The sequence below is a fragment of the Cebus imitator genome, unplaced genomic scaffold, assembly GCF_001604975.1.
Source record: "Cebus imitator isolate Cc_AM_T3 unplaced genomic scaffold, Cebus_imitator-1.0 Scaffold215, whole genome shotgun sequence".
NCBI classification, from domain to species: domain Eukaryota; kingdom Metazoa; phylum Chordata; class Mammalia; order Primates; family Cebidae; genus Cebus; species Cebus imitator.
Genome location: NW_016107530.1, coordinates 2,005,685 through 2,029,380, shown reverse-complemented (window position 1 = coordinate 2,029,380; position 23,696 = coordinate 2,005,685). Strand labels below are relative to the sequence as shown.

At 46.9% G+C, this 23,696-nt stretch overlaps 1 protein-coding gene across 1 annotated transcript in view; it reads right to left on the bottom strand.

The window, feature by feature from the left end:
* Nucleotides 1-353: 353 nt before the first annotated feature.
* The window catches only part of NPFFR1 (neuropeptide FF receptor 1), a 31,749-nt gene continuing 8,406 nt past the window's right edge, over nucleotides 354-23,696 (bottom strand). Inside the window, exons 2-4 of the mRNA XM_037745837.1 lie at nucleotides 15,575-15,889; nucleotides 6,770-6,869; nucleotides 354-3,074 (exon numbers count right to left, since the gene is read on the bottom strand). Of these exons, the coding sequence (XP_037601765.1) occupies nucleotides 2,207-3,074; nucleotides 6,770-6,869; nucleotides 15,575-15,889 (1,283 nt within the window). The 3' untranslated portion in view covers nucleotides 354-2,206. The remainder of the gene's footprint in view (nucleotides 3,075-6,769; nucleotides 6,870-15,574; nucleotides 15,890-23,696) is intronic.

Genomic DNA, 23,696 nt, shown 5'->3' with positions numbered 1-23,696 from the left:
GTTTTCTGGGCAATTATAACCTTTCAAAGCATGGCATCTTTCAGGGAAGACAAAGAGGATGTGATGGAAAGGTTGGCTTGAGTGAGTATCTTGGTATCCGCACCTGCCCCTAGCCTCAAATGCTGATTTTGTACTCGAAGGGGCTATGCTGATATGCCCAAGAGGAGATACCAGATGGCATCTTCAGACAGTTTCCCCCCCCAGCCATAGGGATAGGCATTTGGGGTTTGAAATGGCACTTTCTCTGGCCTACTTTTAGAGCCTGGAGTCAGACTTCTTCAGAATAAATAGGTCAGAACCAGTCGGGAACTTTCTGGCCACATGTCACTGAAACAGTACCAGAAATGCATGGCACTAGCTAATACCACTGAGGGGCAGGATGGCACACCCTCTCTGAGCCTCTCATCCATCATCCCCAGAACTAGAACAGGGTCATGATGGCTCTTGGCAGCCTGCTCAGCACGAGGGTAAGAACAGCTCAGAGATTACAAGAGTAAATACAATAGCTTTCCTTTCCAGACCAAGAGCTTGGGCACCAGGAGTGGGCATTCTGGCTGACTGTTAGGCAAAAAATCTTTGGGGAAATTTTCAGTTCTCTCATCATGTCTACGTTCCTTGAAAGGCAGCATGCAGGGCAGGAAGAACAATCAGAAGACAAATTTTCATCTAAATCCTACCCCTCTGTGGCCCTGGGAACTTGGACTCTTTGAGCTTCAGTCACTTTGTGAAATGACAATAATATTCAATCTCCTTAGTATGGATTAAATGAGACAGTGTCTGGGGACATACTTGAAGAATGTATTGTACAATTGCTTAGGAATTTTCTTCTGCCCCTATACTTGGAACTCAGAGTGCAGCAAACAGTAAACAGTCATCGTGTGTCAGTGAAGGGAACAGAACCTCAGAGCCCTGACCCCTGGAAATGTTTCTTTTTCATTTACTAAATTTCTAGCAACACTGTGCTTTCTATAGAGGTTGGGGGAAATATTCAGTTAACTGCCATGTGACGGGGCCTGTGAAAGGACCCCCTCAGGCAATCCCACGTCCTCCCGTCTCCTGGAGAGAAGCCACATTTCTTCAAGTTGATGCGGGGGTGCTGGGAGAAAGCCAGAGTAAACGGGGCTCTCCGGGTAACCCTTTAGGGCACACAAGTCGTTTGTGTGGGGGAGGAGTTTAGTGTGTGTCCTTCAGGAGTCCCCAGAGGGCACTCTGGCTGCAGCTTCAGTTGACCAACTTCTTCCCAGGAAGCCGGGAGGAGAGAGACCTTGGGCAAGGCTTTGTACTCTCAGTCCCAGTGAGTAGATGTGTTTCCCAATGCGAAAAATGCATACTATGAGTCCCCATCCTCCTTGTTTTTGAGTAAGTACACGGACACCTCCCCTGGCCCTGCAGCTGCCTGTAGCATTGTAAGTTCTTGCCTGGGTCTGGATGATGGAAGCAGGAGTCCCTCCGCTGTTCTCTAGACTCAGAGGGCAAGACCTAGAGTGCCCTGCAACTGAGGCAGCCTTCCCCAGGCTCGTTCTGAAGCTGTTCAGCTCTGAGGACAATGGCCTCTTGGAACTTCTTGGAACAAACAAGACAAACCAACACATTAGAGCCGACAGGAAGGGCACATCATGTTCTTCCAGAAAAGGATGAAGGGGAGTGGCTTCAGTAACAGAACATGAGGGACTCCCACACGTGGACACAAAGCATCAAGGGATAGGCCGGCTTTGCTTTTCACTTCTTCCTTGCTGCCGAATTAGGACTTACTGAGTTCATGGTGTTCTACCTCACCTGGCCCTTTTGGAGCCAGCTGGAGACGGTAAAAACCACACAGGCGCTGGAATCACATAGGCAGGCATGCCATTTCCACCTCAGAACTTTGGACGAGTCACGTCTCCCCTCCAGGCCTCAGTTTTTGCATCTGCAGGAGGAGAAGAAAACCTATCTCCAAAGCGTTGTGACAATTGAGTGAGATGATGTTTGTCAAGCCCACCACACAGACGGGTTTTGGGGCAAATTGGCTCCTTCCTGTCCCCCGCATTTCCCTGTGCTGAGGGTGAAAGCAGCAGGGAAGACATCACCAGCAGCTGCCCACCGCTGCCTGGCTCTGGAGAGGGCGGCACCATGCATCCCCTCCTAACCACGCCATGCCAATGTCGCATGCGTGTATCTCGCGTCCAGTCGGGGCCCCCAGGCAGGGGCCCTCCCTCCCTGGACCACCTCAGATATCCCAGGCTGGAATGGTGACGGGCAGGTGGGAGCAGCCGGGCCCTTCCCCGGGCAAGCCGCGGTGGGCCACCCGCACATTCCGCAGCGGGAGGCGGCCGAGCCTGGGGGCCCCACTGCTCAGGCCCGACTCAGAGGGCTGCCCCGAGTCGCTGGGCCGCACCGTCACGAAGACCCGCCTGCTCAGAGGCGCGGGCCGCTCGGAGTAGGCCCCCTTGTGGCTCCCCCACGGGCGCGGGCAGAGGCGGGCGCGGAAGGCGGCCTGGAAGCCGCGGCGGAAGTTCTCGTTGAAGTAGCCGTAGATGATGGGGTTGGCGCTGCTGTTGAAGAAGGCCAGCCAGTGCGCGAAGGGGAAGGCGTAGACGGTGACCAGGTGCAGCTGCGGCGCGCTGAGCTGCCCGTAGTCGATGAGCAGCAGCAGCGACCAGAGCGGCAGCCAGGACAGCGTGAAGAAGAGCGCCACCATGACCAGCATGTGCACCACGCGCGCCCTGCGCCGCGCCGCGCGCGGGTCAGCCGCCTCCTCGTCCCCGCGGGCCGGGCCCGGGGCCTGGCAGATCTTGCGCGCGATGCGGGCGTACATGGCCACGATGAGCGCCAGCGGCGCCAGGTAGATGTGCGAGAAGAGCACGGTGGTGTAGACCCTGCGCATGCCCTTCTCGGGCCAGGCCTCCCAGCACGAGTAGAGAGGGTAGGAGCGGTTGCGGGCGTCCACCATGAAGTGGTGCTCCTCACGGGTGACGGTCAGCGTGACGGCCGAGGGACACATGATGAGCAGCGCCAGGGCCCAGATGACGGCGATGGTGACCAGCGCCTTCCGCAGGGTCAGCTTCTCGCGGAAAGGGTGCACGATGCGGCGGAACCTGCGGCCAGGGGAGAGAGACGTGGGGTCTGGCAGGGTCCTGCGAGGGAAGGGCGGGTGGCATGGGGGCATCTGACCTTCATCATCGCATCTAGAGCAGCGTCGAAGAACAGCTCAGACGCGAATTGGCTGAGTAGTCAAAGAACAAAGGCAGCTACAGGATTTATGAGAGAGGAAGAAACTGCAGATCGTGTGGGAATAATGAATCCTGTGTGCACTTTTCCACTTTTCTCTCTTTTTTTTTTTTTCCTTGGGACAGAGTCTCCCTCTGTCATCCAGGCTGGAGGGCAGTGGCGCCATTTCTGCTCTGTGCAGCCTCCACCTCCTGGACTTGAGCAATCCTCCCACCTCAGCCTCCTGAGTAGCTGGAACCACAGGAATGTACTGTCACGCCTAGCTAATTTTTAAAAATTGTGTAGAGATGAGGTCTCACTATGTTTCCCAGTCTAGTCTCAAAGTCCTGGGCTCAAGTGATCCTCCAGCTTTGGCCTCCCAAAGTTCTGGGATTACAGGTGTGAGCCTCCGAGAGAGGTCATTTATGTACTTTTGGTGGTAAACTGATTGCAGTCAGGACGTGCAGTCTGTCCTTCAGAAGGATGATTAGGTACGTCAAATAATACAGTTTATACATTCTCCAGAAAACCTCAGGAGGGCAGATGTAGAGACTACATGTCAGGCTGTACCTATGACATCTTGGCCAAAGTCAGTATCAGTATCTCCACCATGCAAGGACAAGTCTGCATCATTAATTTCCTCATGAGGACAACTCAGCATCAGTTATCACACACTTTATTATGTTTTAAAGGTAAGGCCTTTAAGATAGTTATTACAATCTTTATTTACAGATAAGGAAACTGGGACTCAGGTGTTAAGCAATTGCCTCAAGGTCACACAGCAAGTTGCAAGGACCAGTTCTGAACCCAGATTTGTCTTGCTTCATATGCCACATAAACCAGTAGCTGGAAACCCTCCATGTATGTAAGACTGTCCTGAAGCATTTCAACAACAGAAACAAAACCCATGCCTATTCCTCCAGGCCAAGGATTCCATCCTAATTAGTCTAGAAAGGGGTTTTAGCATTGTTTATTTGTTGTTTTTGTTTTTAAAGCTCCTGGGGTCAGGTGCCATGGTTCATGCTTATAATCCCAGCACTTTGGGAAGCCAAGGTAGGAGGATCACTTCAACCCAGGAGCTGGAGACCAGCCTGGGAAACATGGTAGAACCCTATCTCAAAAAATTAACCAGGCAAGGGAATGCTTGCCTATACTCCCAGCTACACAGGAGGCTGAGGCAGGAGAATCACTTGAGCCCAGGAGGTTGAGACTGCAGTGAGCCACGATCACACCACTTCACTCCAGCCTAGGCAGCCGAGCAAGATCTTGTCTCAAAAAAATTTAAAAACGCTCCTGGGGGAAGTCTACTATGCAACTAGAGTTGAGAACTGCTGCTGTAGGTGGAGGTAGAAACTTCCCTTTGCAGTGTGGTTCCAAGACGACTGCTCCCTGCAAGCTCTTTGAGGGCAGGTGCCATGACTTTAATCTCAACATTCCTAAGTGTGGCTAGATAAATGCATGAATAACCAGAGGGCAAGTTACTCAAAATACTTTCTGAGGCTTAGTTTCCTCATCTTAAAATGAGGCCAATAGTATGACTTACTCTGTGTGGTACTTGTGAAGATTGAGATGACACTCACCACACTTCTTGAGACATTTTGAATGCTTAATAGAATAAAGAGGGGCTCCTACTCCCCAGAATGGCTTCTGTCATCTACTGATGCCAGAAAATAGAAACCTGAAGAATGTCCAGTCAACCTTACTTGTTTAACGGAGGGGAAACCTTGCCCAGAGGGGGTTCTTATGGTCACATGGCTGTTGAGAGTCAGAGCCTGCCCTGGAACATAGGCCTCGAGCTGACTCTCAATCAAGTGTCCTGCCCCATTCATTACACTGTATCCTGCCCCTCTGCCAACCTGCACTTTTTTTGGCCTGAGAGCCTGACCTTTTACCTCTCCCACAGCCTGACTCAAGCCTTGTTGTCTCAACCTATAAGACTCTGACCTACTGGCTTCATACTTCACACACTCAAGAAAGTTCCAGAGAATAGTGGCTCATGCCTGTAATCCTAGCACTTTGGGAGGCTGAGGAGGGCAGATCACTTGAAGCCAGGAGTTCGAGACCAGCCTGGCATGGTGAAACGCCATCTCTACTAAAAATACAAAAATTAATCATGGATAGTGGTGCGTGCCTGTAATCCCAGCTACCCTGGAGGCTGAGGCACAAGAATGGCTTGAACTCAGGAGGTGGAGGTTGCGGTGAGCCGAGATGGCCACGGCCCTCCAGCCTAAACAACACAGCAAGACTCTGTCTCCAAAAAAGAAAAAGAAAAGAAATCTCCAGAGAATAAATAATTCTTAAAGCATGTAGTACTGGCTATGAGTGCAATAGCAGTAAATGGGTGGAGGAGAATCTTGGGGTAATCCAGGAAGGCTTCATGGATGAGGTGGGACTTGAGGAATACTGCAAACACCACTGAGAGAAGTCGTACACTCTCATTTCATTCAACAATGATAACAAAACAAAGGTCAATGAAGAGAAGGGACTTGTGATCACCCAGCTAGTTAGTGGCCTTGTGGAGAGTAAAACCCACCTTATCACTTCAGCTGCCTACATCACCGGCTTACAAAAAACTGGGCTTCAGGTGGAGAGATGATGTGAACACTAGATTGTACAAAGGGCAGGGCTAAGAAATGCCCATGCTGGGGAGAGAACAAGGAGGAGGGGATGGGTGTGCAGAAGAAATAAAATACTATTAGCAACTGACATTTGGAGTCTATGCCAGGAACTGTGCATAAGCTTTTATAAGCAGGAGCTTACTGAAGCCTCCCAACCATCCTGTAGGGTAGCTACCATTTACAGACGAGACTACAGAGTCTCAGAGTAATTAGGGGACCCGCCCAACAGGATACACCTAGGCAGGAATGAGCATACCTCCAGCTGATTGCCCACCCTTCCCCGGGATGAAGCACCCAGAAGGCGCCCTTCCACCACTAACAATGCTGTGGGGAGGAGAACTCACACAGTGCAATACGGAGGCCTCCTGGGTTCAGGGCTTTATTGATTGCAAAGCCTCCTTGTCCCTGGATCTGCTCCATACCTCTGGCCACATGACAGACTCATAGACTTAACCAGAGAATCTGATGGAATGTGAGGCCGAACGAGCAGAAGTGGTGGAGATGGGGATTGAGTATGGCCTGTGCTTCCGGGGACCAGCAAGGAGCCAGTGAGGGGAGAGTAAGATGCAGGGAGAGACCCTTTCTCCCCAGCCATACCGAGGCCCACCCATAAGCTGGCTCCCTTAGCCCTGACTCTCCTGGCTCTGACAGGGGTGGCAAGATTCTCACCACTCAGGAAATGAGGACTGCTCTCAAGCTCCTCACAGGTCCCAGGAATCCAGACGAAAGCCAACTAAGGCTGCCTCCAGGCCTTCCAGAAGGAGGTGGTGGTGTCCTCATCTGGTCCCCCAAGTTTAGGAAAAGGGCAGCTGGGCCCACAGCCCTTCTCTTTATGGCTCAGGATTTAGCCCCGCTTACCACAGGGCAGGCCCAGCCTTCCGGCCAACCCAGCATTAGAGACAGTGGCTCCTCTTAATGCTAGGCCCTAGTTGGCCCAGGGATAATCCAGCCAGGAAACCTCTTACCTTTCCACAGCGATGGCCACCAGCGTGAAAACGGAAGCTGACACAGACATACCCTGTACCAAGCCGCTCATCTTGCATGTGGCATTGTCGAAGGGCCACCCTGCAATGACAGAGGCCCCCACAGAGTGAGAGAGGCTCACATCAAGAGCCAGAGACCACAAGCCCCCCAAGCCAGGTCCCCTCTGAGCCCTGTTTATATAGGGCATTGATTCTAGGACCCCCAAGTATTCCAAAATCCACACATAATCAAGTCCTGCCGTCAGCCTTGCAGAACCTGTGTATAGAAAAAGGCAGCCCTCTGTATATATGTGGTGATATGGTTTGGCTGTATACCCACCCAAATCTCATCTTGAATTGTAGTTCCCATAATCCCCATGAGTAACAGGAAGGACCCAGTGGGAGGTAATTGAATCATGGGGGTGGTTTCCCCCATGCTATTTTTGTGATGGCAAGTTCTTGCGAGATCTAATGGTTTTATAAGGGGCTTCTCCCTTCGCTCGGTTCTCATTCTTCTCTCTCCTGCTGTCTTGTGAAGGACCTGCTTCCCCTTCCACCACGATTATGTTTCCTGAGGTCTTCCCATCCCTGCAGAACTGTGAGTCAATTAAACCTCTTTCCCCCCAGAATTACCCAGTCTCAGGTATGTCCTTATGGCAGCATGAGAATGGGCTAACATACACAGGTTTTGCATCCTGGGAATACTGTATTTTTAATTTGCATTTGGTTGGAAAAAAACCCTCATATAAATGGGCCCATGCATTTCAAACCCATGTTGTTCACAGGTCAACAGTATTAGTGAGATTTTCTTTGTGTTGACCAGTGATTTATCTCCATGAGCTTTAGACCATCCAGCCCTGCCTGGCTCTCTGTTCCCATAGCCCTGTCTCAGGATCTCGGCCAGTGGTTCTTGACATTGGCTGCTCACAAGAATCACCTGGAGAGCTTTGCAAAGAACAAATGCTCAGACCCATGCCGGGCCAATTACAATCAGAATCTCTAGTGGTAGGACCCAGACAACAGTTGTTTTGTTTTGTTTGAGATAGGATCTCGCTCTGTCACCCAGGCTGGAGTACAATGGTGTGATCATAGCTCACTGCAGCCTCAACTTCCTGGGCTCAAGCAATTCTACCACCTCAGCCTCCTGAGTAGCTGAAACCCTAGGCATGTGCCACCACACTCAGCTTTTTCTTTTTTGTAGAGATGGGATCTTGCTATGTTGTCCAGGCCAGTCTTGAACTCCTGGGCTGAAGCAATCCTCCTGCTTCAGCCTCCCAAAGTGATAGAATTGTAAGCATGAGCCACTGTGCCCAGCCCACATCAGTTTTTTTTTGTTTGTTTGTTTTGTTTTGTTTTGTTTAAGATGGGATTTTGCTATGTTGTCCAAGCTGGTCTCTAACTCCTGGGCTCAATGATCCTCTTGCCTCACCTTCCTAAGTAGCTGCGATTACAGGTGCACCCCACCACTCCTGGCTCTCCATCAGTATTTTAAAAATCAACCCAGAGGATTCAAATGGCAGCCATAGTTGAGAACCACTAGGAAAAATCAATCAATACTCTCCCAGATAGGGAGAGGTATGAGCCGCTCCAGCCCCCACATCCTGGGCTTCTCCTTTGTCAGGAGACCTGGGCCCCACCGGCTCTCGCGACTGTAACCACATCACTGGTCACAGCTTTGTTCCTGAGGCTGTCTTGGTAGCAGCCTGGTGTCTCTGCCCCTCTAGACCCGGGGGCCCACCTTATTCTTGTCTTTTGTGCCTGAGACAGGAGTCTCCTCTGGAACCTGTAGCCCTCTTTTTACCAATTATGTTGACTTTCTGCCTGCACGCTTGTAAGTACAAGCACTAGCTCATTCAATCCTCACAACAGCCCTGCTATTGTCATACCAGCTTTACAAATGAAAAAATTAGAGGGGAGATTAATGTACAGCCTCTTTGCCCCCAAATCAATATGGATTAGTGGCGTCAGTCAGGTCTAAGTGCTGGGGAGTTTCAGTGTCATGGGAAGTTAACATTGCTATAGAAAACAGAGTGGTTCTACTTGGAAAACTGCGAATGTGCAAACTCTCGGACCCAGCAGTTCTTCTCCTGAGTTCATTTCCTTGAAGACATTCCCGCAGGACGCATAAATGTGTCCACTGCCATGTTGCTTGTAATGATGGCGTTGGAATGGTATGCCAGTAAATCAGCTCTTAAAAAACAAAAAATAAAAACCAACGAGAAAACAAAACAAATTTGAAGTTAAAACAAAAACCCTGGTTTGTTGCATTTGCCAGTTTCTGTGGTATAAGCCTCCCTACACGGCAAAGTTCAAACTACCCATACGTTATCACTTGAGAAGAAATGTCCACAGCTGGCCCTCACCACTAGGGAGAGGCCATCCTGGTGCCCACCCCTGGAAGACTGGAGGTTAAATGTGGTGGACACACACCGCGGAGTACAAGGCAGCAGCTGGAAGACACAGGTCAGTTGTCTACAGGGCAACATGAATAGAAGGCTTAGCAAAAAAAAAAAAGAGGAAGAAATAGAATGAGATCTATGACACAAACCATTCATTTAAATTAACAATATAACCAGGAAAATTCTGATACAGGACAATCCTGGCATAGAAAAAACGCAAAAGGGAAATAGCCCAAGCTGACATTAAAATATACTATCAGGGCCAAACGCAGTGGTTCACCCCTGTAATCTCAGCACTTTGGGAAGCCGAGGTGGGTAAATCGCTTGAGCTCAGGAGTTTGAGACCAGCCTGGCCAACATGGTGAAACCCCATTTCTACAGAAAAAATACAAAATATTAGCCAGGTGTGGTGGCACATGCCTGTAGTCCTAGCTACTTGGGAGGCTGAGAGGTGGGAGGATCCTTTGAGCCTGGGAAGTTGAGGCAGCAGTGAGCCATGATCACACCACTGCACTCAGCCAGGATAACAGAGTAAGACCCTGTCTCAAAAAAATAAAAATATATTCTAGCAGACCTCTATAATTAAAACAGTGTGCTGCTAGTGCATGAACAGATGAATAAATCAGTAGAATAGGATAGAAAGCCCAGCAATAGACCCAGGTACAGCAGAAACTTAGTGCATGATGAAGGTAGCATCTGAAACCATGGTGACAAAGATTGACTTTTTAATAAACAGTGCTGCATCATCTGGGTAGCCATTTGGAAAAAGATAAAATTAGATCCATATCTCACACCATACACACGAATAAACTACAAATGGAAAAGTAATCTAAATGTAAAAACAGACATTGTACGAGTACTAGAAAAAAACAGGTGAGTTTTTTTTTAACTTATGTGTAGGGAAAAGCTTTCTAATTATGTTTCAGAATCCAGAGGCCAATATAAAAAGAGATTGATAAGTGTGTCTACATAAAAACATTTTAGCTGAGTGTGCTGGCGGACGCCTGTAATCCCAGCTACTCGGGAGGTTGAGGCAGGAGAATCACTTGAACCCCATGAGGGAAATCGTGCCACTGCATCCCAGCCTGGGTGAGAGAGCAAGACTCCATTTCAAGGAAAAAAAAAAAAAGAGAATTATTAAAATTTTTAATTGCATAGCAAAAAATGCTGTAAACAAAGTCAAAGATAACCGACAAATTAAGAAGATATTTGTATTGTGATATATCACAGACAAAGAGCTTTTACCCCAAATGTATGAAGAACTCATAAAAATTGAGGGACAAAGGACTGAAAACCTGATTGAAGTGTGAAAAGATATAAGCAACTTGAGAAGTTCAGGCTGGGCATGGCAGCTCATGCCTATAATCCCAGCACTTTGTGAGGCCAAGGCAGGAGGGTTGCTTGAGTTCAGGAGTTTGAGACCAGCCTGGGCAATATAGTGAGACCCTGTCTCTACCAAAAATTTTTTAAAACATATTCATATCTTATTCATAATTAGAAAAATACAAATGGCCACAGCAAGGTTATGGAGAAATAGGCTCTATCAGACATTGCTTGTAGGAATGCAAACTGATACAGACTTTATGGAGGGGAATTAGGATACATAACAAACTACATTAGCATTTACCTTTTGATATGACAATCTCACTTTTGTTTTCTTCTTTCGAGACAGGGTCTCACTCTGTCACTTAGGCAGTGGCCATGATCACCTCCTGGATTCAGATGATCCTCCCACCTTAGTCTCCTCAGTGGCTGGGACTACAGGCGTGTGCCACTATGCCTGGCTAATTTTTGTATTATTTTTGTAGAGACAAGGTTTGGCCATGTTGCCTAGGCTGATCTCAAACTCCTGGTCTCAAGTGATTCACCTGCCTTGGCCTCCCAAAGTGCTGGGATTACAGGCGTGAGTCACTGCTCTCAGCAGCAATCTCACTCCTGTACTCTAGCCTAAATATACCTCCAACGATAAAAATACATATGTACAAGGTTACCCATTGTAGCATTGTTTGTAATTGCAAAATAATAGAAACAACCTAAATCCTCATGTGAAGAAATGGTTGAATAAACTATGATACATCCATTTGTAGAGTATTAAACAAAGACTGAGGAAGACCCCTAGGAACTGATATGAAATGACTTCCAGGATGTACTGCTAAGTGCAGAGAGCAAAGTATTAAGACTGTCTATAGGATATTACCCTTCATGTAAGAAAAAAGAGATTAAGGCTGGGCGCGGTGGCTCACGCCTGTAATCCCAGCCCTTTGGGAGGCCGAGGCAGGTGGATCACGAGGTCAAGAGATCAAGACCATCCTGGTCAACATGGTGAAACCCCGTCTCTACTAAAAATACAAAAAATCAGCTGGGCATGGTGGCGCGTGCCTGTAATCCCAGCTACTCAGGAGGCTGAGGCAGGAGAATTGCCTGAACCCAGGAGGCGGAGGTTGCGGTGAGCCGAGATCGCGCCATTGCACTCCAGCCTGGGTAACAAGAGCGAAACTCCATCTCAAAAAAAAAAAAAAAAAAAAAAAAAAAAAAAAAAAAAAAAAAAAAAAAAAAAATAAAAAAAAAAAAAAAAAAAAAAAAGAAAAAAGAGATTAAGAAAATATATGCTTATTTTCTCATTATACCAAAGTTGCAGAAAAGATAAATCAGAATAATGAGATTGGCTATCTAAACAGAGAGAAGATAAGAATTGGGTAGAAAAAATGGGTGTATGGGATAGTTGAGATAATGAGAGTCATGTCTCTCTGAGTGTATCTTTGTATGGTTCTGACTTTTTAGAATCATGGCAATGTTTCATTTACCCAAAAAATAAATAATCAACATCTAACAGGATGTGGCTGGGGAGAGAGGACCCAAAGTGAAATACAATCATTAGCAAATAAGCCTAATTGTACTACAAATGAATAATATTGTATTTAAATTGAATAATATTCACATTGAAGGGGTGAAGAAGAAAGAGACTAACTGAAGTAACTTTGGAAAACAATATTTTGACTGTATAATATAACAGCAAAAAAAACTGTAAACAAATTCCATACTGTCATTAATAAATTTGTGGTCCTCTTGACAAAACTGAATAAACTGGATCTAAATTATGGGAAAACATCAGGCAAACCTCAATCACAGAAGTATGGTAGCAATAATGAAACTACCTTATGTGTATATTAGGATTGAACAAATAAGTAAATCTATTGTAGATAAATACAGCTAGATTGCTCACTGCCTGAAAAAGAAGTTACCAATAAGCAAGAGGGAAAGTTCAAATGAATCTGTGACAGTGGGCTGGAATCAGAAGTATCAGTCTGAACTCGTGTTAATACACATACAGATGGTCAGATATAGAAATAGAGTTATGTGTGTTAAATGTTTCTGTTAGTATACATGTATTTCCTAGCTCTGTCCCTGGAGAGCACCTAGAAGCAATGACACCCCAGTAGCCATGAGCACATCTAGAACCCAGATCTTGGCTTCTAAATACTATTCTCAGCCAGGCATAGTAATCCTAGCACTTTGGGAGGAAGAAGCAGGAGGATCACTTGAGCCCAGGAATTCAAGGCCAGACTGGGTAAGATAGTGAGACTCTGGCTCTACAAAAACAAAAAATTTTTAAAAAAGTTAGCCACACATTGTGGCACAATGTCTGTAGTCCCAGCTACTGGGGAGGCTGAGGTGGGAAGATCTTTGAGGCCAGGAGTTTAAGGTCACAGTGAGCTATGATCTCGCCACTGTACTCCAGCCTTGGTGACAGTCTTTTTAAAAAGCAACAACAACAAAAAATCCTTGTGGAACTATATACTTAAAAAAGCAGATTTTAATGTATGTTAAATTATATCAACAATATTTACATGTAAAACATGCATACATTAACGGCGCATTTTCTAAGAATGCATACAAAATATAACAGAATGGCTGCCTATGGGTCAGAGAGGAGATGTGAAGTGGAATAGGTATATAGAAGGAAATAAATAAATAATCAAAAATAAAAGAAGAGCTTTGCAACAGAGTGAAATCATGTAGTGCCATGAACTGGACTGAATGAATGATTCGACTTTCTGTATGTCAGTTCAAAAAAAAAAAAAACCCAACACAAAACAGAACAAAAAGACACAAAGAAAAAGCTAGGCATGGTGCCTCACTCCTATTATCCCAGAACTTTGGGGGGCCAAGGTGGGCAGATGGCTTGAGCCCAGGAGTTTGAGACAAGCCTGGGTAACATGGCAAAACCCCATCTCTTCAAAAATAGAAAAATTAGACAGCTGTGGTGGCACATGCCTGTAGTCCCAGGACCTGAGCCCAGGGAGGTCGAGGCTACAGTGAGCCGTGATCATGCCACTGCACTCCAGCCTGGATGACAGAGTGAGACTGTCTCAAAAAAAAAAAAAAAAAAAAAAAAGAGACCAGGCACGGTGGCTCATGCCTGTAATCCCAACACTTTGGGAGGCTGAGTCAGGTGGGTCACTTGAGGTCAGGAGTTCAAGACCAGCCTGGACAACATGGTGAAACCCCATCTCTACTAAAAATACAAAAATTAGCTGGGCATGGTGGCACGCACCTGTAATTCAGGAGGCTGAGGCAGGAGAATTGCTTGAACTCGGGAGGCAGAGGTTGTAGTGAGCTGAGATCGTGCCACTGCACTTCAGCCTGGGCAACAGAGTGAGAAAGAAAATAAAAGAAAAAAAGAGAAAAGACAAGAAGGAAGGAAGGAAGGAAGGAAGGAAGGAAGGAAGGAAGGAAGGAAGGAAGGAAAAGAGTGAAGCTATGTGAAGTTTTATTTAATTGTAGAAGATTCTATTAAAAACAGCATAAATACACATCAAAATAAATTGTAGTACATCCATACAATGGAATTCTAGCAGTAGGTGAAAAGAATGAGAAACTCTTTTATCTATTAATAGGGGCTAACAACATGTAAGTTGATTTTAATGGATCTTATTTACAGTATACATGATATATTTTTAAGTGGTGTTGGATGGGAAGTAAAAGTACGGGACCGACTGTTTGGAAACTTAGCATATCTTTAATTTGCTTGCACTCACATAAAATATTTTTTGAAAGAGACACAAGAAACTGGCAACAATTGGTTACCTCCCAGGAGGGAGAGGAGCTGGGAGGCCAGACGACAGGGGTAGAAGGGAGATTTTTCACTGGAGAACTTTGGTAGCTTTGACTATTGAATCATCTAAATGTTTTATTTATTCAAACAATTTTTTAAATATGAGTATATGAAAAAGATGGACAGACACCAACTTAACCAGCTCGTGACCTCACCATATCACTGTTGACTGGTATGCATGCTATGTGCATGCATGTATGCATCTCTGCACATGTGTGTCTGAGTACACGTGTGTGTGTCTAGTGCTGGAAAGGAAGGGGATGCAGTTTATACTCCTCATCGGCAAAGGAAGCTGGGACTCAGCAGTGGGTAACGGTTCCACCGGACACAGCCAGTACTGTGGAGGCTTCAATTCCTGGTTCCAAGAACCTACAGAAATGCAGGCTGTGGCTCCCTCTGCTCCAAGTCAGTGAAGTCACTTCGAATGGGGCTGTCTAGGCTCTGGATCCTGAGGACTAGTGAGCTGCTGGGAGCTCTGAGCTCTGAATCTGCAGGCTCAGACCTCTAGGGGTCTCCATAGCTCTGAAAACCAGTCCCTCACCAGGAGTCTCAGGTTGGTGGAAACTTTGATTCTAAAACAAGAAAGGCCAGTTGCATGAGAGAGTAGAGAGTATATGGCCCTATTCTGACATCTGCAGATACAGGAATTTAGAGGTCAGGTGGTCCACTGAGTGGCCAGTCAGTCCCTGCTTGGACACCCCAAGGTTCAGAGAGCTCATTACTTATAGGGCAGGACTCTCTGCTGTGCCCTGCCCAATTCCCAGTTCAAATGAATGGATTTTTAGTTTCCAATTCAGAGGAAACCTGCCTCCCTTACATTTCTCCCAGTGGCTCTATTTCTGCCCTTGGGAGCTCCGTGAAAGAGTGAGACTGAATGGTATAATACAGTAATTAGAAGTATGGGTGTAAGAATGTGGACCTTGACACCTGTTGGCTGTGTGACTACGGGCCAGTTTCTTAGTCACTCTGAGCATGTACGTTTCCTCTTCCATAAAATGGGGATGACCATAAACTCTACTTCATTTGATTGTTGTGAGGATGAATTAAGATAATGCGTGAAGAGTAAGTAACATCATAACATCATGCCAGGCACAAAGAAAGTGGGGAATCGTTATATCTCTTATTTCTAGACTAACTCCTCAGCCCCAAGACTATCTTGAGAGTTTGAGGCCACGCATGGCCAAGAGGCCAGCCCAGCAATGACGTCTGCCTTCCAGGCTTCGATTTCCGGCCTTAGCTGAGAAACTGAAGTGCGAATGGGGGACACTCCTGCTGCGGACTGTCCACACTCACCAGTGATGAGGTTGTCTACAAGGGTGGTGGGCATGCAGAAGATGCCCACCAGCAGGTCACTGACAGCCAGGTTGAGGATGAACATGTTGGTGACAGTGCGCATGTGCCGGTTCTTGAGCACGATGAAACAGACCAGGGCGTTGCCCACCATGCAGAGCAGGAAGATGAGGGCATAGGCCACAATGAACATGGCTGCCACAGGGGAGGTGTGCTGGTAGTAGGAGGAGAAGGTGAGGTTCGCAGCCAGGGTGGCCTCAGCGTTAGTCCCATTCTGACTTAGGGGCCAACTGCTGTTGGGAGGCTGGGAGGGCTCCCCTAGGACCAAAGAAATATATGGGTCAGGATCTTAGGCAAAGAAGAGTTTGCTGATTTCTCACCACTGGTGAGATTCTTCGTGTACCAAATCTTAACCGTGCCCTGGTCCCCCAAGCATGTGCCCAGCTCCAGTTGCAACTGGATGCACTGACTTTCAGCCTTGTTTGATCAAGATTTTCAAACCCTGGTCTTGTATTTCATGCCCTGTCTTGCCCATAACTCATTCCCCAATGTTGGTCATTCTTTATTAACTCCCCCACCCCATTTAGGTTCCAACTTTCTTGGCCCTGCTGTATGCCCCAGAGGCTAACCTCTAAGTGCTGCATTGTCCTGGTTCCCTTGTCTTCTGACTTCTAGCTGTGTTCAGCCAATACCAGGCACTGAAGGAGATGGGAGGGCAGGAGCAGAAAGGTCAGGGTATTTGTCTTCTGATTCCCTTCCTGCCTGGCCCAATTCTGCCAGCAGCTGTTTTTTTCCTATGGCTACAGCCTGCTCCTGTGGGTGACTCCCCTTCCGTGGCTGTAGCCCTCACCTGACTACGGTAACACTGTTCCCTCTCCTTCACTCACAGGCCCACAAATGGTAACTGCTTCCTGTGGTTGTGAGTCCCTGGGTGCTTCACTGTTTCCAGCTGGTTCTCTTACTCCTCCCCTCTTCCATTAAACTCAATTTAGTTAAACTCTTTCTGAGTATACCATTTGTTTTCTGCTGCGACCCAATTATTACACCCTCAAACTCTCTGCTGACGTTCCTGTTCATCTCCTCCATGGAACTTTAGTTGAGAAAGGCAAGAAGGCAGTAGAGAAACGGAGAATGAAGGGAGACTCAGAACCAGGGCTAAGGAACAGAGGCACATCACATTCAGTAGAGCATCCAAAACAGAGGCTCCTGCTCAACCTTCACCTCCTCCCGTCCTGTGATCAGCTGTTCCACCTGTGTAGCATGTAACAAAGCACTTCCACATCTATTATTTTATTTAGCTCTCTGAGCCAGCCCATGATGTAAGTCATTAAATATTAGCCTCATTTGTTTTCTTTTGTATTTTTTTTAAAACCCTCATGGATGCCATCTTGACCAGAGCAAAGAAAAAAATGTAAAATAAAATAAAAACCCTCACTGAATTCCCCTAAGGTGTTAGCTTCATTTGAAATGAAGGTCAGAGAGGTTCCATGGCTTGCTCAAGGTCCCACAGTGAGGCTGCAGCTGAGCTGGCTCTGCTCTGTGCGTCTCTGTATAAGGACCAAGCTTTGGTGTGTCCTTCCTCAGCCTTGTTTCGAAGTGAAGACTCAGTGTCCAACCACAGCGCTTCTGGGAAGTCATTAGTTGGGGTGACTCATGATGTCTCATAAGCTCTCCTCCTGCCTTCCTCTGGGACTGAATGTAGCCTGTTCCAGGGGATGAAGAGTCCCTCTGGAATCTTTCTGTCACATCCAGAACTCAGCCACTGGCCTGGAGGCTCATTGGAGGCTGGGGGTCAGGAGGCTAGAGATCCTCGTGGGAGCAAGGCCAGTGAGCTGGCACCATCGGGGCTGCAGGGAACAGGAGGGGGCACTGTGGTGAGTGTTGGGATGGAGCAGAGGGACTCTGCTGGGAGGCAGAGAAGCTGCAAACTTCCTGTGATGTTTGATGAGAGATGATACTCCCATGCTTAGGCCTTCCAAGGACTTCCAATTGCACTCAAACATCTTTATTTTAATAGGGAAAATGTCTAACATGTAGAAGAGAGAGTACTATAATAAGCATACACAAGAATATAAAGTTTAATGAGCTGTTATTAGAGAGATTCATATAAAGAACCCCCATGTATACATCAACTGCTTTCAACAGTTATCAGCTTGAGGCCTGGAGTTGCTTCATCCACATCCCCGCTTCTCTTTGGATTATTTGAAGCAAATACCAGACATTACTCTTTTCATCCATAAATGTTTCAGTTTGTACCTTTAAAAAACAGGGACTCAGCCAGGCGTGGTGACTCACACCTGTAATCCCAGCACTTTGGGAGGCCGAGGCAGGTAGATTACCTGAGGTCAGGAGTTCAAGACTAGCCTGGCAAACACGGCGAAACCTGTCTCTCCTGAAAATACAAAACATTGGTCAGGCGTGGCAGTGGGCACTTGTAATCCCAGCTACTTGGGAGGCCGAGGCAGGAGAATTGCTTGAACCCAGGAGGCGGAGGTTGCGATGAGCTGAAATCGCACCATTGCACTCCAGCCTGGGCTGCAGAGTGAGACGCCATCTCGAATAAATAAATAAATAAATACTAAAAATAAGTTAAAAATGTGATGTCCATCATTATCAAACCTAACAAAATTAACTATGTTATTATGGCATTAAATATCCGGCATCCAGCAAAATTTCCTGATTGTTTCATAACTTTTTAAATAGTTGGTTTGTTTGGGTGAGGATCCAAGCAAGATTTCTGTTTCTATTACCTATTATTATGTCATGAACCACCCCAAAATTTAATGGTATGGCACTGTGGCTTGGCAATCTTCGTAGTTCTTCTCTCTTGGGACACTCGTGCAGCTGCTGCAGTTATCTGCTGGCTCAGCTGGGGCTGGGAGGTCCAAGATGTCCCTCACATGGCTGGTGATTAGTGCTGACAATTGGCTGGGATGTCCCAGTTCTCTACGTAGCCTCTCATCCTCCAGGAAGCTTGTGTGGGCTTCTTCAGAGAACACTGGACTCAGGGTTCCAAGAGAGCAAGAGAAGAAGCTACAAGCTTCTTAAGACCTAGATTCTGGAATTTTCCCATCATCTCTGTCACATTCTATTGGCCAAAGCAAGTCACGAGGGATGCCCGGTTTCAAGCCAGTGGAGAAATAGTTTCACCTCTTGATAGGAAAGAAAGCAACATGGCATTGCAGAAGAGGTGTGGACATGGAATTGTGATTCACTAGGGTCCATTATGATAAAATCTACCATCATCCCCATATTGCATTTGGTCCATGTGACGCCAAAGTCTCTTTTAGTTCACAGGTTTTCCCTCTGTCTCTTTTCCCCTCTGCAGCATATGTGTTGTATGGACTGTCATTGGTCTATAGAGCTTCTGCAGACTGGATTTTGCTAATTGCTCCCTCATTATGTCATTTTACATGTTCTGCTCTCCATCCCCTGTACTTGGTAGTCAGATCTAGAGTCCTGATCAGATTATATCCAGTGGCCATTCTCTGTGTGGTGCTAGTCTCAATTAGGAGACTCAGGTGAGGTACCTCTGCCTCCTGGGCTTAAGCAATTCCTCCTGCCTCACCCTCCTGAGTAGCTGGGACTATAGGCATGCACCATCAAGCTGGGTTAATTTAAGGTTATTTTGTAGAGATGAGGTCTCACTATGTTGCCCAGGCTGGTCTTGAACTCCTAAGCTTAAGCAATCCTCCTGTCTTGGCCTCCCAAAGTGCTAGCATTACAGGCATGAGCCACTGTGCCATGAGTTTTTAACAGTATTTTCAGCAGACACTAAGGATTATTGCCCAGACCCCTCATTGCTTTTCTTTTTTGAGACAAAATTTCACTCCTGTGGCCCAGACTCGAGTGCAGTGGCTGCAATCTTGGCTCACTGCAGCCTCTGCCTCTCGGGTTCAAGTGATTCTCCTACCTCAGCCTTCCAAGTAGCTGGGATTACAGGTGCACGCCACCACATCTGGCTAATTTTGCGTATTTTTAGTAAAAACGGTGTTTCACCATGTTGGTCAGTCTGGTCTCAAACACCTGACCTCAGGTGATCCACCTGCCTCAGCCCATTACGCATAAATGCCATCTTCCCATAGAGAGCTAAAAGAAGGGGCAAGCAAAGCCCCTGGGGTTGGAAGAAGCAGGAGTGTGTGAGGAGCTAAGTGGATGGCAAAGTGACCAGTGCGTAATGGGCAAAGGGGAGAGTGGCACTGAGTGAGGCCAGAGAGATGTCAGCAGGGATCAGACCATGCAGTGTTTCAGAGGCCCTGCTAAGGAGTGTGGATTGTATTGGAAATGCAATGAGGGTTGGAGGCTGAGGCAGGTTGCAGTGTGTCAGGATCGTAGCCATTGCCTGTAGTTCCAGCTACTCAGGAGGTTAAGGTGGGAGATTGCTTGAGCCTGAGAAGTCAAGTCTGCAATGAGCTGTGATTACACCACTGCACTCCAGCCTGGGTGACAGAGCAAGACTCTGCCCCCACCCCCCAAAAATAGTACGTACATGCATTGTAAGTCCATATTCTGTATAAGAAGCATATGTTTATGTGAACTGTAGATGACAGAAAAAATAACAGTGTTTGTCCACAAGGGGTGGTATTTCCTAAAGTGATTTTTATTTTCAGTTTTTCTAGCTTGCATTTAACCTTTCTAATCAGAAGGAAACTCTGATAGCTGTGATAAAATACTGATGATGTCACTGGTTCTTGGCCCTGACTCATCAAAATCACCTGGCTTTTAACAATACAGATCCTGCCCCTTCCTACTGGATCAGAATCTCTAGAAGGTGGTAGGGAGGTATGGGTGATGGGGTGGGGATGGGGTTGTTCAGGCACTGGTGTTTTTCAAAGAAACTCCCCTGGTGATTTCTATGTGTAGCCAGATTTGAGAACCACTGAACCACACCGTCCCTGCCCTCCAGGCACTCACAGTCAGGTTTAGTGCGGCTTCACATTTTGCGGGGGTCACCAAATTCTTTGAGTCCCTGATGCATTTTGATTCCTTCACAGATGCTTTCCTATGGCTTCCTTTTGTTATGCCAATAAATGGTTCCTGTCTGGAGGAATGTATGGTCTCCAAAAGCAATGGATCCTGTCCCAAAAAGAGCCCTGGATATTGACACACACTTTCAGGGGGGTGTTGAATATCACGGTTTGGGCTCACCCTGCATCCATGACCCCTTCTTTCTAGAGTACTGATTTTTCCCCTGGGGAATCAGCCTCCTCCTCACACGGAGCTTTTGAGGGACTGTCCATCAGGAGTCTGCACCAACCCCTGGCCAGAGGATGCCAATCAGACCTCATCTGCTTTGGATTTGCCTCTGAGTCTTTGTAATACAGCTTTTCCGTCCCTTGGATGACCTCCCGACACCCTTCCAATGAATTCCTAGTGTTGGTTAGGTCACCCAGCACTTGTTTCTATATTGATTGTAACCCTAGTGTCTTGGTGAATACAAGGAGATTAAAATTAGTCATCCATGGACCTCCTGTGAGTCTGCGGAGTCCAGGTTCAGAATCCCAGGGTCAGAGAAAGTGGTAGAGATGGGCAGGGGTTCCTGTTCCCTAGATGTTTGTGCTCACCTCCCTCCACAACACCATCCCACGTGCTGTCTCTTAACAGGCCATGTCATCTTTCAGAGACTATGCTGATGCAGAAGGGAAAGGACACTGACCTGGGAATCAGAAAGCATGACTGGTCACTGACTGCTTATAAGAGGTTGGAGGCCAGGCACAGCGGCTCATGCCTATAATCCCAGCACTTTGGGAGACCAAGGGAGGCGAATCACCAGGTCAGGTGTTCAAGATCAACCTGGCCAACAAGGTGAAACTTTGTCTTTTCTAAAATACAAAAATTAGCTGGGTGTGGTGGCAGGCACCTGTAACCAGCTACTCGGGAGGCTGAGGCAGGAGAATTGCTTGAACCTGGGAGGCAGAGGTTGCAGTGAGCTGAGATTGCACCACTGCACTCCAGCCTGGGCGACAGAGTGAGACTCCACCTTGAAAAAAGAAAAAAAAGAGAGGTTGGGGGATTGGGAAACTTGGTTTGGAGGAGAAGCTTGGGAACTTGTCTTAAAGCTGCTTTTGTACAGTTTTTAAAGGGAGGTATAGTTTGGCGTGGCTGGGAGACTGATGATAGTGGGCCCTAAGCTTCCATGTCACCCCTTGGTATTCCCAAGAAAACTGGGAAGATCTATTTCATCCCTGTGTTCTCCTTGGCTTTCAAATGTGGAAGACCTGGGCTTCTTGCCTCTCCCAACCTCATAGGGTTGTTAATATATTCAGAGAGACAGCAGAGTAAATTACAAAGGGCCTTGCAGAACTCCAGACTGCTTATTGACTGCATTAGCTGTCTGCCAGGCAGCGGTGGGGAACCGAGAGGTCGCAGTGTGGTTTCAGTTCATTTGGGTTTGTTCCTAGGGAAGCAAGCCTTGGCAAAACGTTTCTTAGCACTGCTTACGAGAGTAAAAAGTGAATGTGGCAGCGGATCTAGGAGGAAGGAGGCCTCTTGAGACCTGCAACCTCCTACTGTTCCCCTTGCAGGCGGAACCAAAGCCCATCCACCCAGACACCCACCACAGCAACATGGATTTTGCAAGCCTGGCCTCTTTTTGGTGAGTGAGAGCAGGTTGCCCTTCCAAGAATCATTTGAGTTGGCAAAGGCCAAAGATTTTGAGGGCTGAGTTGCGAATACAGCCGTCAGGAGCCCCCAAGTGAGCCCATCTTTATATTTCTACTCTGGGGCTTTTTTATATCTCCTTGCTTCCTCCAGGGGGTCTCTGGTTTTACCCATCAAAACCTGTATTCAGAAAAGGTTCTGATACAAGTCATTTCCCTCACAGTGAAAACTGAACTGATTTTATCACATACTGAGCCTATACTCTCAGTCTCTTTAAAAGAATTCCAGGCCTTGGAAGGTGGAGGTAGAAGAGGCTTAAGGCGGGAGAAGAGAGGAAAGTAAAGGGGGCATGTAGAGATTTCCCTCTCTCTCTCTCTCCCTCTCTCTCTCTCGGAAAGGCTAAACATATGCCCTGGAGCTCCTTTCTGGGTTCAATGGCTGTCTGCTTCCTCAAGGTCCGCAGGTTCAGTTTACCTGCAGGGCTGGTCACATTTCACTTCAGCTAAGCGTAGAGATTTTTTTTTTTCTTTTAATTAAACTAGAAATGTCTTAAGGGTAGAAAACATGCCTTGTTCAGCTCAAAATGCTCCTCATTTTCTGGCACAGGACCTAGAACATAAAGATGATTAATGAATGTTGATAGGTACGTCAGGTACTAAAGGCCATAAATCCTCCTGGAAGCATTGCTTTAGCTGTATCCCATAGGCTCTATTAGACGGTATTTCCATTATGATTGAAATATGTTTTGTAAAACATCAAGTTATCTCTGACAAGGAAAGGAGAATTATCTGCATTTCACAGGAAAATTAAAACTCAAAGACCAAAAGAGACTTGTTCTCAGAATACAGGGTGCAGTAGTGAGGACCTCCAGGTTTTGGTTGGCTCTGGGGTTCAGGGTGCATCAAATAAGCCAGGAGACCTGTTCTGAGTCTGAACGCCTCCTTAGGCTCTGCCACCTCCAACCATTTTCTCATCCTCTTTGGGTATCATTGGGTCACATATAAAGACCTCTAGGGTCCATTAGTAGCAATTAGGGATCTTTGATTTGGAGGGAACTTTGCCTTCCTGAGGCTTCTGCTACAAAGCTGACACTTTATGAACAGTGCATATGTCATCTAAAACCTTGCCTGAAGAAGCAGGCACACAGTGGCCAGAGGCAGAACCAGGGTCACTCTGGGCTCAACTGAGAAGTAATAGAAGAGGACACCTAACCCCTTTGAGATCCATTACTTCCTAACAAGGCATCACCTCTTGGAGTCCTCGGTTACTTATGTTCTCTCCCTCCCCATCCCTAGCAGAATCTTCTTTTAGGAAATATTCTGATAAACTTGTTCACATGGATGAGGAAATGACTTATAACAAAGTGCTGTGTCTCTTTTGGGCTTTTGCATTTCAAAAGGAGTCAGACATTAAATTAGAAAAAGAAAAGCTCTAATGATGCAATTTCAGTTATTAACAAGAGAGCTACAAAAAGCTTTTAAACATGAGAGACATTCTTTACGTTTTTATCTTTTTTTTTTTTTTT